At 44.4% G+C, this 19,198-nt stretch overlaps 1 protein-coding gene across 2 annotated transcripts; it reads left to right on the top strand.

Annotated features, from left to right (window-relative positions):
- The first annotated feature begins 53 nt into the window (after positions 1-53).
- Positions 54-19,198, top strand: TRMT6 (tRNA methyltransferase 6 non-catalytic subunit). 2 transcript variants are annotated; one of them, XM_048500205.1, is made up of 11 exons: positions 55-507; positions 3,743-3,870; positions 5,348-5,457; positions 8,072-8,163; positions 8,246-8,329; positions 10,426-10,550; positions 13,016-13,371; positions 14,853-14,938; positions 16,425-16,527; positions 16,613-16,699; positions 18,342-19,198. In XM_048500205.1, exons 1-11 carry the CDS (start codon positions 401-403, stop codon positions 18,528-18,530), a joined length of 1,467 nt encoding a protein of 488 aa, XP_048356162.1. In that variant the 5' UTR covers positions 55-400; the 3' UTR covers positions 18,531-19,198. The 2 variants fall into 2 exon arrangements, 1 of the variants encoding a protein (XP_048356162.1); XR_007244814.1 differs by lacking the exon at positions 16,425-16,527 and having other exon boundaries at positions 54-507; positions 18,342-18,478.

Here is a 19,198-nt window from a genome sequence, read left to right as displayed (position 1 = left end):
CGGGCTTCCATTCGCTCATGAATGTGAGGAAAGCGTGCCGTTGCCTACAGACATGCGCAGTTGGGTATTTCTTATCTGAAAGGTTGAAAGCGTGGTGTAGCGAGGGAATATTGGCGATGAAAGCCTGTCTTCTTTTTTTCCACTTACTTATTGTATTAGAAGCGCCAACATATAATTTCAAAACTTTTTTTTAAAAACCCGCTAGGAGAACAGGCACTGGGCATGCGTGAATGAGTCGTAATGTCAAAATGGAGGCAAGATCATAGAGAACGAGAGAAAGAGAGCCGCTAGTCCCGTTGGCGCATGCGCACAGGCTCTACTTCCTTTTTCCTTGTGGCGTGAGCCGGCATTTGCGGAAGGGGCTGCTGTTTACATTGTGGGGAAGGGGCAGGCGCACCTCATGGAGGAGAGCCTGAGATCGGGTCCCCTGCACGTGATCCGCGAGGGGGACTGGGCCGTGCTCAAGCGGAACGAAGTCTTCAAGGCGGTAGCGGTGCTGAAACGAAGGTAAGGGGCAGGAATGGCCAGGTCCCCGATAGGGCTTGCTTGCATGTGTGTGTCTTAAGTGCCCTCTTGTCGCCTCCGACTTATGGCGACCCTATGAATTAATGACCTCCTAAACATCCTGTTGGTAAAAAGCTTTGCTCAGGTCTTGCAAACCGAAGGTTGTGGCTTCCTTTGTGGAGGCAACCCACCCGCTTTTCCTGCTGCCTTCAAATTTTTCCTATCGTTGTTTTTTCCAGTGAGTCTCGTAATATTGCCAAAGTATATCCTCAGATCAGTTATTTTAATTGCTAGGGCTTGATTTGATCTAGAATTCACTTATTTGTCTTTTAGGTGCTCCTTGGTATCTGTAAAACTCTCCTACAACGTCACATTTCAAATGAGGACTTGCTTGCCAACCAGATTCTTTTCTTGCAGCCTTCCTATTATATTAAATAAAGAGGGATTTCCTCGGTGGAGGGCTTTCTTTCTTTCTCTTGTGGGTGCTTTATTGTTAGGATGCTGGATAATCTTGTCGTTGTTGTTGTCATCATCCCAGCTTTCAAGAGGTAGAAATTTTATCACATCCCCTACTATGTGATCCATTTAACAGGAGATGTCAGAGACTGAACCTGGGATCTGTGTGCAAAGCAGGTACTTTAGGACTGAGCCGCAGCTCCCAGTCCCAGAGGAGATAAAATAAACTTCCTTGGATAAAGGCATAAATGGAAGAAACAATACTGGTAGAAATCTCCTTATTCTTCATTGACATGCAAGCTACAGAGATGACATAAATATTCCTGTTGCATTGATCTATGCATCTACTTCATTTGTTCCCTGCTTTTCTCTCCAGTGGAACAAAGGCCATTTACACATTTGTAGTCTACTTTGCATTGAGCTTACATTCCCTTCAGGTTTGATTCTCAGTTATGCACACGTTTCCCCCTTTTCAGCAGTTGCCTGCCAGACCAGAGAATCCCCACAGTTTCCAAAAGCTCTGAAAGGTGTGACTGTTCCTCTCCCTTCGCAGGGGAAGCGAAAGAGATCAGCAAGCATTTAGCTTTATCCAGGTTTTCTTGCTCCTCCTCGCCTTCCCTTGACTCACTGCAGCAGTTCCTCCCTCTCTTCCAGTCACCATTTCAGAAGGGCTGTTTCTCCCCACTGGAGCAATAGGCACTATGAAATTGACAAGAAATTAACATGGTCTGGCAAACTAGGGCGAGATCAAAATTGGCAGGAAACAATGAGGAAGTGTGTGGGGCGGGGAGGAGCAGCAAAATGATGGATCACTAGGGACACTTCGTACGGTGAAAATCCCCATGTATCCAAAAACCACGAGAAAACCCCATTCCAAAGCAAACAGCTGCGCGGTCAGAAGTGCATGAATAAATGGCCTTAAAGCAACATACATCTTTCTTCTCCATTAGATCCTCACAGCAACCCTCTGAGGTAGGTTAAGTTGAGAGCGTATGACTAGCCCTAGCTTACCCAGAGAGCTTCCATGGCAGAGTGGGGATTTGAACCCAGGCCTCCTGGATCCTAACTTGACATTCCAAACACTGCACCGTGCTGCACAAAGTGAACTTCTGCTTTTCAAATATTTCCTAGTCTTCTCCATCCCTTTTACTTTGCAGTGTTCGCTGTCTGAATTCCTTTGCGCTACAGAAACACATCTATTCTATAAACCATAGGTGTCAAACTCACGGCCCTCCAGATGTTATGGACTATAGTTCCCATCATCCCCTGCCAGCATGATGCTGGCAGGGGATAATGGGAACTGTAGTCCATAACATCTGGAGGGCCGCGAGTTTGACACATGTGCTATAAACCAAAAATAAAATGATGAAATACTAATTACATAAGTCATTCTATAACTTTTCATAATTTCTCACCAGCACCTGTAATTCATTATGTTGATTAATGGTGTTCATGTATACTTCGCTAGGCATGTTTTGTATATTGTGGTAAGTCTTTTGCCCTTATTTGTTTCGAGTCTTGTGAAAAAAAAATGCTTTGTGCACAAATGCTGGGAAAGCCATGACTAGAAGCAACTCTGTATATACATGTTTGCACTGTCTAACTTGCTATTCCCCTGATCTGGGTGGCCCCTGCTACCTTGATCTTCTTAGATCATGGCTGCTAAGCAGGATCAGCTCTGGTTAGTATTTAGATGGGAGACCACCAAGAAAGTCCAGGGTTATTATACAGAGGCAATTCATAGCAAACTAGCTTTATTTCTCTTTTGCCTTGAAAACCCTATTGGGTTAGCTGCAACTTGAAAGCACGTCTTACCATCACTTGCTGTTGACTCTTCCCATGTTTCCATGTACTTTCTCCTACCACATCTGTTGCCACTGTGCTGTCTCAGTAGCTAGGTTAGCCCTACCCTGAGTTGTTCAGCCGGGACAGTACAATGCACCACTATGGTGGATGCACAGTCATGCTCTTGAAACCGTAAAAATGAGGCTAGTAGTTCTCTGAATTAATTCTAGCCACACGAGCATATTTTCTTCTTAGCTGTCATGTCCTGAACTTGAGCCCAGTTGACAAGCAGTAAACTGCATGTTTGAATACTGAACACTGATATTCTTTGTGTTTATGATTTGCAAAAAGGGCTTTTCTGTATTCTCATTTTCCTCATTTCTAAGTTCCTGTTTCTTTGGGGGAGTGGATATCAGAAGCAAGGAAACTGAGTGAGTATGCCTCACGCCCAAATCATTTAAAGCTATCTGCAAGTAGCCACTTTGGCTCAAGCCGCGTCCACAAATAATTGTGGAAGTACTGTTAATTTTAAATGAGCTGTTGTACAATTGGTAAGAACATAAGAACAAGCCAGCTGGATCAGACCAGAGTCCATCTAGTCCAGCTCTCTGCTACTCGCAGTGGCCCACCAGGCCTTTGGGATCTCACATGCAGGATGTGAAAGCAATGGCCTTCTGCGGCTGCTGCTCCTGAGCACCTGGTCTGCGAAGGCATTTGCAATCTCAGATCAAGGAGGCTCAAGATTGGTAGCCATAGATCGACTTCTCCTCCATAAATCTGTCCAAGCCCTTTTTAAAGCTATCCAGGTTAGTGGCCATCACCACTTCCTGTGGCAGCATATTCCAAACACCAATCACACGTTGTGTGAAAAAATGTTTCCTTTTTCATTTTGTTTTCATGACAGTTAGGAAGGTCTTATCATCCTTTGCTTAGTTTTCAAGAGCATTAGTGACATGAATGTTGCAGGACATCAGTTTCCGTCTGATCATCCTTTCAGAAAAATCACCTTTGAAAAGCAGTGGTTCTTTCTGGACAATGCCATTGGACACGTTTATGGAACGACCTTTGAGGTGACTGGTGGGGGAAGCCTTCAGCCAAAAAAGAGGGCGGAAGAGGCAACTGCAGGTAAGAGAGAAGCAGCGGCCAGTTGCTTGGCAGAGATGCAATCAATGCTGTATTTATGAGTATTTCTCTTAACCAACATATGATTTTGTTCCCCTAATATCATACTAGCAGGAACCAAATATTAATAATGCAATCCTAAAGAGAGTTACTCTAGTCTAAGCTCATTCATTTCTATGAACTTAGACCGGAGTAACTCTGCATAGGATTGTGCTGTGAGGAGTGGCGTAGCTAACATGGGGTAGGATGGGGACAGGCCCCCTGGGTGGTCACCATTGAGGTCACGTGGCAGGGAGGAAAATCGCCCCCCACACCCTTCTTCCTCCCCCTCCCCTCGCCCCACCAGGCTCAGCAGAGACCACTGCCGGGCTAGCCTTGCCAGGCCAGGTCTGGCAGAGGCTGCTGCCAGGCACCTCTGCCCCGCCACTGGCTAAGGTAAGTGGGGCACAGGGGGAGGGGGTAGTGCAGGGGCCCAGGGTGGGGGCGGCAGAAAACTTGGACTCTGCCCCGGGCTCCATTTTCCCTTGCCCCATTTTTCCTGGCTGTAAGCTCATTTTCTTGATTCTGCACAAACTCCAAATCTGTTCAGTGCTACGGTTAATTTAAAAAAAGTAGGGGGGAGATGACTGATCCAAGAAGTGAAAGAGCCTCAAAGATGCACAAAAACTATTGCTATTTCTTGTGGCTCAGTCCCTTTTGAGTTAACTGTGTTGCTGCCTGCTGTTTTACTCCATTAACCCTTGGGACTTTCTACTGACACAGTTGGCTCTTGTTGCCAGTGAAACGGTAAGATCCAGCCAGCTGTCTTTACCCCCAGGAGACATATATTTCTAAAATGAAACTGTCACACATAGTACGTGACTATCTTCATGCGGTGTTTTCTAAGAAATTGCTCCAGTTGCCCTTTGATATGAAACACCTTGGGTCACAATAAGCAGTAATGTTTGCTGTGAGGCAGACTTGACCTTCAGATGTTCCTTTCTAAGTTGATTACCCCTTCTGGGATAAATTAGGTCCCCGTGATTTCTTAACATTAATATGAATAGTAGCTGAAATCTTTAGCTGCTTCAACAATCTTGTGGTTTGTGCGGTGACTTTCAGTGCCCTTTCAGTTCTGTGAGGCTTTCATCGAACATTTACTTATTGGTCAACTGGTGCAATTCAATAGCGATGGCAAAAAATTGTAAAATCTGCTGATTAGATTATGATTTCACCAAATATTATTTGTGTAACCATGCTGCCTCCTTTAGTGCCGAGAACGGTAGTCGGGAAAAGATCGATCTTCTTTTCTATTGTTCTTATTGCTTTTCTTTTTTCTTTCTGTAAATACTGAAAAGGCAAAAATGTTTAAAAATAGTGATGGCAAATACTGAGCGTTGAGACCGAAGAAGTGTTTTTGGTGTTAGACTTCTTACGTTTAGTTCTTAGGTGGCTGTTCTCCACTAATGTTTCACAACTGCCTTTTTAAAAAATTCCTCAGAAACAAAGGAAGCAGGCACCGACAACCGGAACATAATTGATGATGGGAAGTCTCAAAAACTGACTCACGATGATATAAAGGCTTTGAAGGATAAAGGCATTAAAGGACAGGTAATTCATTTGGGACATGCCTTGTTTTAATGGTCTGTCTCATACTTTTCCTCATGTCTGAGCATTATTTCAGTATGTGATGGTATTGGAGCTGCGTTAGGATGCACTTTCTGTTTTTCCTTAGTGAAACTATTTTGTTCTTGTGAAAAACTATATTAAAAAAATCTAACCGTGCTAATAAAATCCTGTTTAATGAAGTGGGGTGCGGAGCTGATACAATCCCCTCTCTTCCAGCATGATGTTGTGGTTAAGAGCAGGTACTGTGGAGGTTTATCTGGTGTACTAGATTAGCTTGTGCACTCCAACACATGCCAGCTGGGTGACCTTGGGCTAGTCACAGTTCTTCTGAGCTCTCTCAGCCCCACCTACCTCACAGGGTGTTTGTTGTGAGCGGGGAAGGGAAAGGAGATTGTAAGCACCTTTGAGTCTCCTACAGAAGAGAAAGGTGGGATATACATCCAACTCTTCTTCTTTTACAATTTCTTCATTATCCATCTATCCCAGTGGTGGCGAACCTTTGGCACTCCAGATGTTATGGACTACAATTCCAATCAGCCCCTGCCAGGCATACCTGGCATACCCAGGCCTGGAAAAATAAGCCTTTCTATATCCCCTAGAAGACCATAGCTAGCTTGGGTGTCAGCATCTTGAGGAAATACAGGATTGCTGGATCCCCCCCCCCTCCTTTTTTGCTACCTATAACTATTTTTTAAAATGTATTTTTATCTGATGAAGGAAACTTTGAATCTCAAAAGCTTATACCCCCAAAATCTGGTTGGTCTCTAAATTGCTAGTGGACTTCAGTCTGCTGCTAGTGGTGGAAAGTTCTGTCGGGTTGCAGCTGGAGTGCAGCAGTGGCGTAGTGGTTAAGAGCAGGTGCACTCTAATCTGGAGGAACTGGGTTTGATTCCCCGCTCTGCCACTTGAACTGTGGAGGCTTATCTGGGAAACCAGATTAGCCTGTGCATTCCAACACATGCCAGCTGGGTGACATTGGGCTAGTAAAATATATATATATAATGAGCCAGAGTCAGTATCTAGTTTACAGAAGGGAAAAGAACTTGTCTGGCTCTAGTGCGAACTTTAACACTCTATATTAATGAAAATAATTAAAACATTTATATACCAGAACCACAACTCTTAATCAACAACAAAAACATACATATTATAAACAACAACAATAAAACAATGAACAATACACGCACAGGGGAACCAAAATAAAATAATAGCAAGTCTCTGTAATGCAGTAAGATCCACTAATGGTGTAGAAGTGAAGGATACCAGTGTCTGATGCCTTTCAAACATTCAACTTCCATTGATGGGTTTCATGTATTCATAGATCAGTGGTTCTCAACCTTCCTAATGCCGCGACCCTTTAATACAGTTCCTCATGTTGTGGTGACCCCCAACCCTAACATTTATCCATTTTACAGATGGAGAACACTGATGCAGAGAGCCTTAGGCGACCCCTGTGAAAGGGTTGTTCGACCCTCAAAGGGGTCCCAACCCCCAGTTGAGAACCACTGTCCTAGATGAACAGGATGTTGATAAAATCATTGGCTGGTGGTCAATGGAAAGTGGGAGTGTTGACCCAGGGAAAGAACAATACTTTCGACTATTATGTCTTCATCAGGCATTTTAGGCCCAATTATTAAATATAAATATACAAATACATTTGTATATTTAGGAACCAGAATAATCTCACCTCGGGCTAGTCATAGTTCTTTGGAGCTCTCTCAGCCCCACCCACCTCAAAGGGTGTTTGTTGTGGGAGGGGGGGAGGGAGGAAAAGAAGGTTGTCAGCCCCTTTGAGTCTCCTTACAGGAGCGAAAGAGAGAATATAAATCCAAACTCTTCTTCTTCTTCTTATGGTGGCCCCGTAGAGTTTTCAAGGAAAGAGACTAACAGGGATGCTTAGCCATTGCTTGCCTTTGCATAGCAACCTTAGGTTTCCTCAGTGGCCTCCTATCCAAGTACCGACCAGAGCTGACCCTGCTTAGTTTCTGATATCTGACAAGATCCGGTTAGCCGGGGTTATCTAGGTCAGGGCTTGAATCTAGCTGTCCTTTTATTCAGTTCTCATGTTTACTCAAAAGAAAGAAAACTTGACAGTAAGATCACCTCCATAAAAACATTACACGCAAATATAAATGTGAACCTAAGACTTCCTGTTGGGGTGGGGTGAGGCGCCTGTTAAAAAAAAACCTAGTGTAATACTATATTGTTCATTTTCAGATACAGAAACACAATTCTCCCAGATTGGGTGATATCAGTTGGAATTCGTTGCTCCCAAAAGCTCAGATCAAAACTTAATGGGCAGGATCCTAAGAGCCACCCATTGAGTGAAACCCTTGAAGAAAACCAAGGGGCCCTGGGAGGGGGGGTGCATGCTGCCCTCTCTTCTTCCAACAGTGGAAGTGCCTATCTGCCAGCATAACTGCTGTTACACAGACAGAATAGTGCCTTTGGATCAACCCCAAATAAGCAACCACAAATGCTAACTTGTATTAGAAACTGGCTATTTATCTTATAGTTTCTAAGTGATTCTTTTTTTAAAAAAACAAACCCGACTTATGTTATACAGAAAAACGATTTACCATTCTCTCCCCTAAAGGAAATAGTTCAGCAGCTGATAGAAAACAGCGCCACGTTCAGAGACAAGACAGAATTCGCCCAAGATAAATACATAAAGAAAAAGAAGAAAAAGTAAGTTCTAGTAGATAAAAGAGGCTATAGTGACTTGGAGATCGTCTGCCATTTCAATACCATTGCTGTGCTTTGTTTACAGGTATGAGGCTGTCATTACAATCATAAAACCATCTACCCGAATTCTGTCAACAATGTACTATGCAAGAGAACCTGGAAAAATCAAGTAAGGCTTTATTTTTTTAGCCTTTTGAAAAATCCCAAACACTTAAATCTGCAGTATTTTCTGTGTGCTTGGGGAAGAAAATAGAGATTCACTTTAGCTTGAAGGGGTGGCAAATCTTGCTTTCTTCTGGCAACTCTAGGAAATCTGAGCTATGAGGATCTAACTAGCACAGAATCCATTTTTGACCTTAATAATATGCATAATATATCAAATATATTGGATTATGTAAAAGCCTGTATTACTTCTCAGCAATTGGCCACACATTTATAGTCTGGAAGATTCTGGAAAATGTGAGAACTAGATCAATGAGCTCAGGTTTACGAAACACACATAAGATTGTAGAATTTGAGGCTTATATTTTGCAACACAGTTTGCTTGTAGACACAAATTCTAATCTGGGTCAAGAAATCCAAATTAATTTGACATCTGTACAGATCAGTAAGTTTTCCTCTCTTTCTCGGTACTTGAGAATCACCAAGGCCCCTTCCGCACACGCAAAATAATGCATTTTCAAACCACTTTCACAACTGTTTGCAAGTGGATTTTGGTATTCCGCACAGCTTCAAAGAGCACTGAAAGCAGTTTGAAAGTGCATTATTCTGCATGTGCGGAATGAGCCCATGTGACCTGAGCAATTACCCATTTGTGCTGAAATCAGTTTCAAGGACTGGAACACCACTGAGACTTTGCAAATGAAATTGATTTCCTAGGATTTCTTCATTTTTAATTTATTATATTTTACCCCAGCCTTTCCTGACCGAAAGTTGGCTCAAGGCAGCTAGCAACATAAACGAATGCAGTTAAAATGATAAATAACCATATAAAACTCAATTGAAATGTAAACAAAAACTCAGACTAACAATAGTGTCCTGCTCGTGTTTTTCTGAGTTGATTCCCTCAATTTCAGTTCTCAGAAATGATTTCAGAGAAACCATGGAAATGCAGAGTAAAGGAGCCAACAAATGTTAATGGGGAGGGCATAAACACTGATGAAGCAAAGGGCATGGGGGCAGAATGGAAAGGAAACGGGGAAAGGCGTGGGGGGGGGGGAGAAGGAACGGAAGAGGAAGTGTGATCCAGGGACTCAAGAGATGCTGACAGTCCCAAGATTCTGTTTATGGAAAGATGCACACAGCAGAACAGACTCTAAAGGAAGTTACAAGTAACACTTGATGAGTTCCACCCTGAACTTATCATGTACCCTGAGAGCACAAAAACCGCACTGGTCAGCTTATCAAGTTATATGTAGAGGTTAAATATTGACGTGTCATCATCTGTTATGAACTTCCTACTCAGTGGTTCTTGTGATCTTATCTGTGAAAATGTTGCAAGCTTTCTGAAGCATTACCTGGCTAAGTGTAATTATTCTGCACAAAATAGTCATGGTTAATTTAGCTCTCTTTGTGTTCTGTATACAGGGTCTGTATGTAGATATTTAATGCATATTTTAATGGGTTCAGTTCCCTATTTGTTTTTAATATTGTAATGTGGTAATTTATAATGCCAATAAAGGCTTCTGTCTGTCTTAACAAGTTATACAGACTCATAGATAAACTGTGGTAAAATGTTTACTTGCAGCAGCCTAGCAACAGTTTGTGCAAACTCAGAGACTCAGTATTTCCAGATTCCTATCAAGGTGCTGGTTTCTACTCACCTGGAATCAGTAGTCTGAGTCAACGTCATGAGTTTAAAAAACAGTCTGATAACATACATCAGTTTTTTTACACTTGACGGATCCCGTATAAGATAGTCTTCAGAATCATAATATTTCACACAGAAATGCTTTGATGTCTGTTTTCTTTTGTTTCCTCTGCTAATTCCTTGCACTAGAGTCATAAGGTTCTTTATTATAATAACCTCCCTGTTCCAAAAAGCACTTTGCAGGTTATAGGTGGGTACATATTGCCCAACCTTGCTTTATCATCAACACATCTTATTTCTATCTTCACCATCTAATCTAACTATTTTGTTGAATTCCTTACTTCCAAAGTTCGCGCTATGTCCTATCGCGTGAGACAGATTACTAAAGCCGAATTATTAATTGGTCCAGATGTGATTTGCTGTCTTGCTGAGAGTAAGCGATCTTATTTTTCTAGCTATTTACGATACGATACTCTAGCCCAGATGTTGACTTTGGGAAACATCCATGCTGGGAACAAGATGATCGTAATGGAAACCTGTGCAGGATTGGTGCTGGGTGCAGTGATGGAACGGATGGGGGGTAAGAAAATGCAGCTTCATGATATCTAGACATTGGTTTCTTTTGGAGCGAGAGCAAGAGCATTACATTGCGAGAGTTCTGTTTTAGCATATGTGTTTGACCTTTCATCTTCATGTGTTTGTAAAGTATCCATGTTGGAAAAGCACTTTGATGAGCAAAGCATTTGGACCGGAAATCTACAACCCCGTCTCATTTGTTTATTAGAGTCCCAAAGGAAGATAAAAGTGTTAAACCAATCCACTCCAATCCAAAAACCTTTATTAGGCATAAACCAGAAGTACCATACATTCCAAGTACAAAAACAGGATCATTGTTATATATCATGTAGAACATGGATTAAAAATGTAGCAACTGCTTCAGAAATTTCTACATTAGGGCTGTTCAATAGCTTAGACATTTTTAGTTTGTCTGAGAGAAACATAAATTCTAAAGGTAGTAAAGCTCCCAGATCAGTTCTAATATCATTATACCTCGAACAGTAAAGCAGGATATGAGGGATTGAGTCCATAGCGTTGGGGCACTACCGACAACAACACTCACTTTGTGGGATGTTAAGGAAACGACCTTGAAGATAGACAGAGGGGAATGAGTTGCACCTTGCTCTTGTCATGACCCATCTGCACTTATAATTAACAAGCTGTTCTAAATATACAGCAGGGCTAGATTTCGGGGGTGTGATCCCAAAGTATAGAGGGGAACAGGGGCTTTGTGCAGTACTCAGGAGAGATTGGTATTCCTGGTTGTACAGTCTGATCTTTAGATGATGGTAAATTTCCATGGTGGTAAGCATATGAAGAGACTCCCATGAGAAACCCAAGGAAAAGATTTTTTTTTTTCCAATATGGAAGTGTTAAACCACTGGTGAAATGTCATGTCTCCTGCTCACGTCTCCCTTCCACTGCATTTTGTCAGGCAAGCTTAGTGTATGTTTGGGTGCGAGGAATAAGCAGGTGGAAGATGTTTCTTGTTCCTGTTTCTTGTTCCTGCTGTAAGTAATCACTGAGTGCTGCGGGCTGGTCTCTGGTGAATAGTAGTTTTAAGAACAGCAGGATGGTGTAGCTGATTTAGTTAATCCAGGACTTGGAGTTACTTTAGATGCAGTTTAGAGTTAGGATGTGGCCAGTGGATTTTTCCCCCCTTTGAACATCAGAGCCCCATTTGATAAGACAAACAGTGTTTGAAAGTCCCCTTGGTTTTAAAATGGGGCTATCATAAAAGCAGGTGCACAGCTGCTTGCAATACACAAATCCGAAGTCTCTCTGGGGCCTGTGGAAGTAGTTTCCACTCTTCTCTAGATCCCAACCATTGCGGTTTGATCCATTTGTAGATAGAGTGAGTGATTCGTAGGGAATTTTGCTGCCCCTTCAGCATAACCCTTTGCTGTTTCTGGAAAAAAAACTGCTACTAAGTGTCAGGGGGAATGCAGAATAATGCACTTTCAATCCACATTCAGTGCACTTTGCAGCTGGATTTTACTGTGCAGAATAGCAAAATCCACTTGCAAACAATTGTGAAAGTGGATTGAAAGTGCATTATTCTGCATGTGCGGAAGCGGCCTAAGTCTGGAGTCTTGCTCCATTGAAGGGAGTCTTATTTCATCAGAGGATTTCTCCTTGCTCAGTGGAAGGGATCATAGGATCACACCCGTCGCATTGTAAATCTTGTAAACATTCTCTTCAGTCCCAACGGCATCCCTGTTGCTTACCTTGATTCTAAACAGGACTTCCTGAGGAGCCTGTTCATCTGAGTATTCATGTCGCTTGTGTGCTCACTGAACTTTTTATCCTTGCTGATGCACTACTGCATGTATGAATTGTCCCTGCCCAAAAGTATTGTTCAAAAAGATGGGAAACCCCTACAAAGTTTCATGTCTTTTTGCGTATGTACATCTGAATCATTTGATCTTGCAGTCTTTCCCTGAGTAGGAGGCATGTATGAATAGGAATAGCAGGGAAAATGGCGCTTGGGGCAAAAATCTGAGTTTTCGGGGGGGGGGGGCACTCTATTTTCCCTAGATATGCCCCATCCCCCCAAGCACCCCAGTTACCGCAGCTAGCACAAAGGCCGGGGAGGGGAGGAGCCGGCCTGCAGGAAGGGGGGGGGGCGGGGCTCGGCTGCTCGGACTGGCATTGTGGCGGCAGGCCAGCTCCGAGTTGCCAGCAGCCGAGCCCCACCACCACCACCCAGCTTCCCTGAAGGCCGGCTCCTGCCCTCCCCAGAGGGCGAGGGGTAGGGCTTGGCCGCGGGCGGCTCAGGTAGGCGCCATGGTGGAAGGTCAGCTCCTGCCTTCCCTGGGAAAGGAAGGGGATGTGGAGGGTGATTTTCTGCCCCCGTGACTGAACAGTGGCCGCCCAGGGCATTGTTCCCAGGTGGCTCCGTTGAAGCTCCACCTCTGTTGGCTAGAGACCATTGGGCTGCAAAAGAGTTTGGATCCACATGGAGTTAATTATGACCTCTGTCTGCAGGTTATGGATCCCTTATTCAGATGTACCCTGGAGGTGGAGCCGTTCGAACAGCCACCAACTGTTTTGGGTTTCCAGAATCCTTTTTCCAGACACTTTATGAGTTTCCTCTCAACAAAGTGGGAAGTCTTCTCTCTGGAACATTTTCTATCAAGGCATTGCCTTCAGATACCGAAGAGAACATGCCATTGGCAGAAGAAAGCAATGGATCACTGGATGAAACGCAGCTTTCCATGCAAGAAACAGATATGGCGAGTGGTACTGAGGTCGCGATGGAGTCCAGGCCATCTGACGAACAAGAAACCATGGATCTTCCCACCGATGGGGACGCAATGGAAGATAATAAAGCAAAAGGAACTGTTAGTCGAGTGGCTACTATTTAAAATTGTGATGGTTAAAGAAATGTTATAACTTTAAGAATCTATCCAAATGCTATTTGTGAAAACTGATTGCAGATAGCTTTAGTTATTAGGGTATCTTCATTTATGCTTGACTTCAGGACCTTTTGGTAGAATGCTGAATTGTCTAATAACTCTTTCAGGGGGTTGTCCACTCTTGCGTTTGTTTATTCAACATTAATTTATATCCCACTTTTCCCCCCAGTGGAGAGCCAAAATATTTAACAGCATTGTTATCCTGTTTTTGACTTCACAACTGTAACCTTGTGAGGAAGACCAGGCTTAGAGTGAGTGACCGACCCAAAGTCACCCTGCAAGATTCCATAGCAGAATTGCCCAGATTCTAGTCAGACAATCTAACCAGTGCACCATTCTGCCTATCTTCCGTGAGAACATTTACCTGCAGCTCCAGACCCATGTGATGTTCCACAGAACGCCTCTGCTATAGTAGCCTCCCAATCTGCCTTAATTACAACCCTATGGAGCAGAGTTGAGAGTAGAGCATGAAGACATCCGCTTGGGTGCTTTTACCTCCACTCAGTCTTTGTAAGGAGATGTATAGTTCATTTTGTTAGAAAGGCCTGTAGGCATTGGCCAACCTATGGTGCTCCAGATGTTCATGGACTACAATTCCCACCAGCCCCTGCCAGCATGGCCAGTTGGCCATGCTGGCAGGGGCTGATGGGAATTGTAGTCTATGAACATCTAGAGCACCATAGGTTGTCCACTCTATGAACTGCCACATGGCACTGCCAAGGTGTCTGCACATTGTGGAAGCTGCTAATGGCAGCCACTGGGGGTACCACTTATCTTCCACAGCAGATCTATTTTTTTATGGAAGGCCCAGGATATAGTAACAATTGAAGCTAAGAGAAATTGTGGTGTAGGGGCTAAGAGCAGGTGCACTCTGATCTGGAGGAACCAGGTTTGATTCCCAGCTCTGCCACTTGAGTTGTGGAGGCCTCCCTGGGGAATTCAGATTAGCCTGTGCACTCCCACACACACCAGCTGGGTGACCTTGGGCTAGTCACAGCTTTTCGGAGCTCTCTCAGCCCCACCCACCTCACAGGGTGTTTGTTGTGAGGGGGGAAGGGCAAGGAGATTGTAAGCGCCTTTGAGTCTCCTACAGGAGAGAAAGGGGGGATATAAATCCAAACTACTACTCCTCCTCTTCCTCCTCCTCCTTCTTCTTAAGGTGATCCAGTTCTTATAACTGGCTAGATGGGAGAATCCACAAACCCACACCCACCCAGCTTGTATCATCATGATCGGAGGAAATCAGTAAATGAACATAACAGAATATAACCAAGCCACTCTTTAAAACAATTTAAGCTATATGGCGAGAGCATCATTCAATAATTGTTTCTGCGATATAGATACCTGTAGCTCTTTCGTTGCAACTGCTACGTAAAACCTCTAAAATATGTTAATATCCTTTTCAGATGCAGAACAAACAAAAGAAACAAGAGGAAAGGAGAAAAAAGTTGGTAGAAGCTGCCGCTTTGCTGAAAGGCAAAGATGCCGATGGGTGAGTTTGATTATATAATGTGAAGTGTTTTGCCAGAAGCAATGTCTTCATTTTTATTTCAGCAACTCAAACAGAATGGGCTTCTGGCAAAGCAGAGCAGGTCAGTCTACCCTTTGTGTTCTCGGTCAGCACTAAATTCTGGTGGTGCAAGGTGACAACACTTGTGCCAGAGTCTGAGGTCACCCTGTCTGGCTTTCACACTTCACACACTGGCGGTCCAGCCTCTATGGCTGCCCCATTTCCTTCCTCACCGACTTTATTGCTAGACTTGGTTGAGAGTGAGAAAAATGGGAGTTTTGGTGGTAGAGTGGGATTGCCCAGATTCTGATTCGACGCTCCACGCACCACACTGTCTCTCCCAGTAATGTCACTACTTACTTGCATCATTAGGGTATCGTGATGTTCCTTGGCATGGCTTTGCTGCAGTAGTCCCCTGATCCACCTTAGACTAACCCAGGGGTCTGCAACCTGTGGCTCTCCGGATGTTCATGGACCACAATTCCCATCAGCCCCTGCCAGCATGGCTGATGGGAATTGTAGTCCATGAACATCTGGAGAGCCACAGGTTGCAGACCCCTGGACTAACCCTAAGGACTTTTATCTCCATCCTTGTATAAAGTGGTGGAAAGTGCTGTCAGGTCCCAGCTGACTTGTGGTGACCCCGTAGGGCTTTCAAGGCCGGAGACTAACAGAGGTGGTTTGTCATTGCCTGCCTCTGCATGGCAGCCCTGGACTTCCTTGGTGGTCTCCAGTCCACATAGTAACCCTGCTTCCAAGATCTGATGAGATCAGGCAAGCCTGGGCCACCCATGTCAGGACCTTTTATGAAATTGTGTTTCCTTATCTAATAGTTCCCTGTGGTAGTCCCCTGTGGAGAGCAGCAGTGGCATAGTGGTTAAGAGCAGGTGCACTCTAATCTGGAGAACCGGCTTTGATTCCCCGCTGTGCCACTTGAGCTGTGGAGGCTTATCTTGGGAACCAGATCAGCCTGTGCACTCCAACACAGGGCAGCTGGATGACCTTGGGCTAGTCACAGTTTTTCCAAGCTCTCTCAGCCCCACCCACCTCACAGGGTGTTTGTTGTGGAATGGGGAGGGAAAGGAGTTTGTAGGCCCCTTTGAGTCTCCTTACAGGAGAGAAAGGGGGGATATAAATCCAAACTCTTCTTCTTTTAATAATAAACTGTGATGCTTGCAGAACAGGATTTTCTCACATCCTTTCTCCAGTTGTTGAGTCTCTTCTCCCAGAAAAACAAATTCTACTCCGGGAAGGCGGAGTCAGAGGGCCTGCATGAACAGCACATGACAAGGGGGGGGGGTCTTGCTGTGAGTGGGAAGAATTTGTGGGAAATCAACTCTCCCCTTTCCCCTAGAGGCACACAGAAGGCTTGACCATAAGTGGAAGCTGATGGCAGGACACGAGCCATTACTCTCTTAATTGATGTTTTGGGAGATGTAGCTAACCCGTCTACCACTTTCTGTTGCAGTTTAATTGTAGCCAGTCGATTCCACCCAGCGCCTTTATTACTCTCGTTATTAGAATTTGTGGCTCCCTCGAGGCCTTTCGTTGTTTACTGCCAATATAAAGAGGTGAATCCAAATACAATTTTCTTCTTTCTTTTTGAAGTTTTCAAGCAAATTTGTGTAACTGTTTGTTTTCCCCCTTGCGTCTTAGCCGTTATTGGAATGCTACACGAAGCTGAGGGAGAGGGGCGGCGTTGTTAATTTGAAGCTTTCTGAAACCTGGTTACGCAACTACCAGGTAAGGAAACGTGATTGAAGAAATTGATTATATTCCCCCCAATCTCTCAGCTCTAACTTGTGGACACACTATTTGTAATTGTTTTGATATCTGGCATTGTTTTGATATGCCACCAGTGGCAGAGCGACAAGGGGATAGGGGGGTGCGCCATGCACCGGGTGCACGCCTGGGGGGTGCAGAAAATCGCTCCCAGGTCCCTTGCCCTTTCTCCCCCACGGCACCCCCCCCCCGCGACGTCCCCCCCACCCCCCTTCCCACACTTACCTTAGTTCTTTTCCTTTTTCTTGAACTTTTTCAGGCTGCAAAAGGGCCGTTCGCAGTAGAAACGGCCTGAAGAACTACAGTTCCCAGAAGACCTTGGGGATCACAAGGTCTCCTGGGAAGTATAGTTCCCATCAGGCCATTTTTACTGCGAACAGCCCTTTTGCAGCCTGAAAAAGTTCAAGAAAAAGGAAAGGAACTAAGATAAGTGTGGGAAGGGGGGGGGGGCGCCATGGAGGGGGGCCATGGGGGGGGGCAGAAAATATAGAATGCGCACCAGGCGCAGTTTGACCCAGCTAATCCTCTGTATGCCACTCGTAGTCTGTGATTACCTGAAGAAAACAGAATACGGAAAATACTGGGGTTAAGGTTAAAGCAGACAGAAACCAGTAGTTATTTAGTGAGGCATTCCTGTATTTTACTGGTGTTTTTTTTAGTGTTCTGAGGTTTCCTTCTGTCAACAAAAAGCTATTCTAGAGGAGCCATACTTGGCAGGAGGCTGTGTATCAGTGATAGAGGCGAAGCTACCAGGCGGCGGGGGTGGGGGATGGGCATCGTACCAGGCTCATGCCGAGGGGGGTGGAAAATCACCCCCTGCGGCACCTCCCCTCCTGCCCCCCCACGCAGTGGTGGGATTCAGCAGGTTTGCACCGCTTCGGCAGAACCGGTTGTTAAAATGGTGCTTGTAAACAACCAGTTGTTAAATTATTTGAATTCCGCCACCAGAACCGGTTGTTCAATTATTTGGATCCCACCACTGCCCCCACGGCGCCCCCTCACTTACTTTAGTTCAGCCTGAAAGTACAGGCTGGAAAAGTGGCCTGTTCACTTGAGGCTGAAAATGGCCTGGTGGGAACTACACTGCAAGCCCCAAGGTCTCCTGGGAAGTGTAGTTCCCACCAGGCCGTTTTCAGCCTCAAGTTCAGCCTGAACTAAGGTAAGGGGGGGGGGGGGGCATTGGGCTGAAAACACAGAGTGTGCACCGGGCGCAGTATGGCCCAGCTACTATTCTGGTGATAGTGCTTCTGTTTTGCTTCCAGAGGGTGCCTGAGGCAGGGCTTGTGAAGAGTCAGCTCTTGACTGACAGATTAGGAAGCAACTAAGAGCTTGAGTAGATGGCAGAGGCGTAGCTGGGCCAAACTGCGGCCGGTGCACATTTTATATTTTACACACACACACACCCCCGGCGCAGCTTTCCCCCTTCCCACACTTACCTTAGTTCCTTTCCTTTTTGAGAACTTTTTCAGGCTGCAAAAGGCCTGTTCTCAGTAAAAACGGCCTGATGGGAACTATACTTCCCAGGAGACCTTGTGAGCCCCAAGGTCTCCTGGGAACTGTAGTCTTGGTGATGCTGACATGCTATTTCTTGTTCTTCAAAAAGGTCTTGCCGGATCGAAGTCATCCCAAATTGACCATGAGTGGCGGCGGAGGGTACCTATTGACAGGCATCACTGTAATCAATGAGAATCTAAAAACCAATGACTGCTCAGAACAGAAAACCGAAGAACCAACGCCCAAAAAACGTAAACTTCAAGATCCCCCAGCACGGCAAGAAGACATCTTCCTTTAAATCCTTCGGACATGAATTGCATTATGCTGTAATGCCAGCTGTATTTAAAACACAGAAAAAAATATACATGCCTTGCTATGGTTGCAAGAGAAAGAGAAGAAATATATTTCAGGAAAGGCTGAAAAGAGGCTTTTAAATAGTACAGTGCTTTGCTGTCCAAACCAGTCCAGACATCTGTAGTGCCATAGTTCCAAGCATATATTTTAATGTTCAGGGAGTGAAAAAAACATAAACTCCAAGAAATGTTCTTTCAAGAGATGTTGCCAAAGCTATCAGGTTCTCTCACTCTGTTATAGATCATGGGATTTGAATTTAAGCAAGAATGTTGTTTCCAAGTGCACTGGCACCTTATTCCGATGAGGAAGTTCCGAATGGTACTGTCTCTTGACATTTTTTTACAAGGTAAAATGAAAATTGCAAATTCACTTTGGATGGACACAGAGGACTGTCTTTTTATCCGCTACTTCTGAATGTGAGGACTAAGAACCCTTGGGTAGATGCTGTAAATTTCAAAATGCCAGCAGTTTAATTTTTTGATAATTTTTTTTTGTCTTGAAAGTTGGTTTACCGCCTTCCTTTAAAAAAAAAAAAAAGTATGATGGCTTTTTGTATTGTGTAGAATTTATTATCTGGAAATTTGCATTTCAATAAATTCTAACAATTTTTTA

The sequence above is a fragment of the Sphaerodactylus townsendi genome, linkage group LG01, assembly GCF_021028975.2.
Source record: "Sphaerodactylus townsendi isolate TG3544 linkage group LG01, MPM_Stown_v2.3, whole genome shotgun sequence".
NCBI classification, from domain to species: domain Eukaryota; kingdom Metazoa; phylum Chordata; class Lepidosauria; order Squamata; family Sphaerodactylidae; genus Sphaerodactylus; species Sphaerodactylus townsendi.
This window is presented reverse-complemented; position numbering and strand designations above follow the sequence as displayed.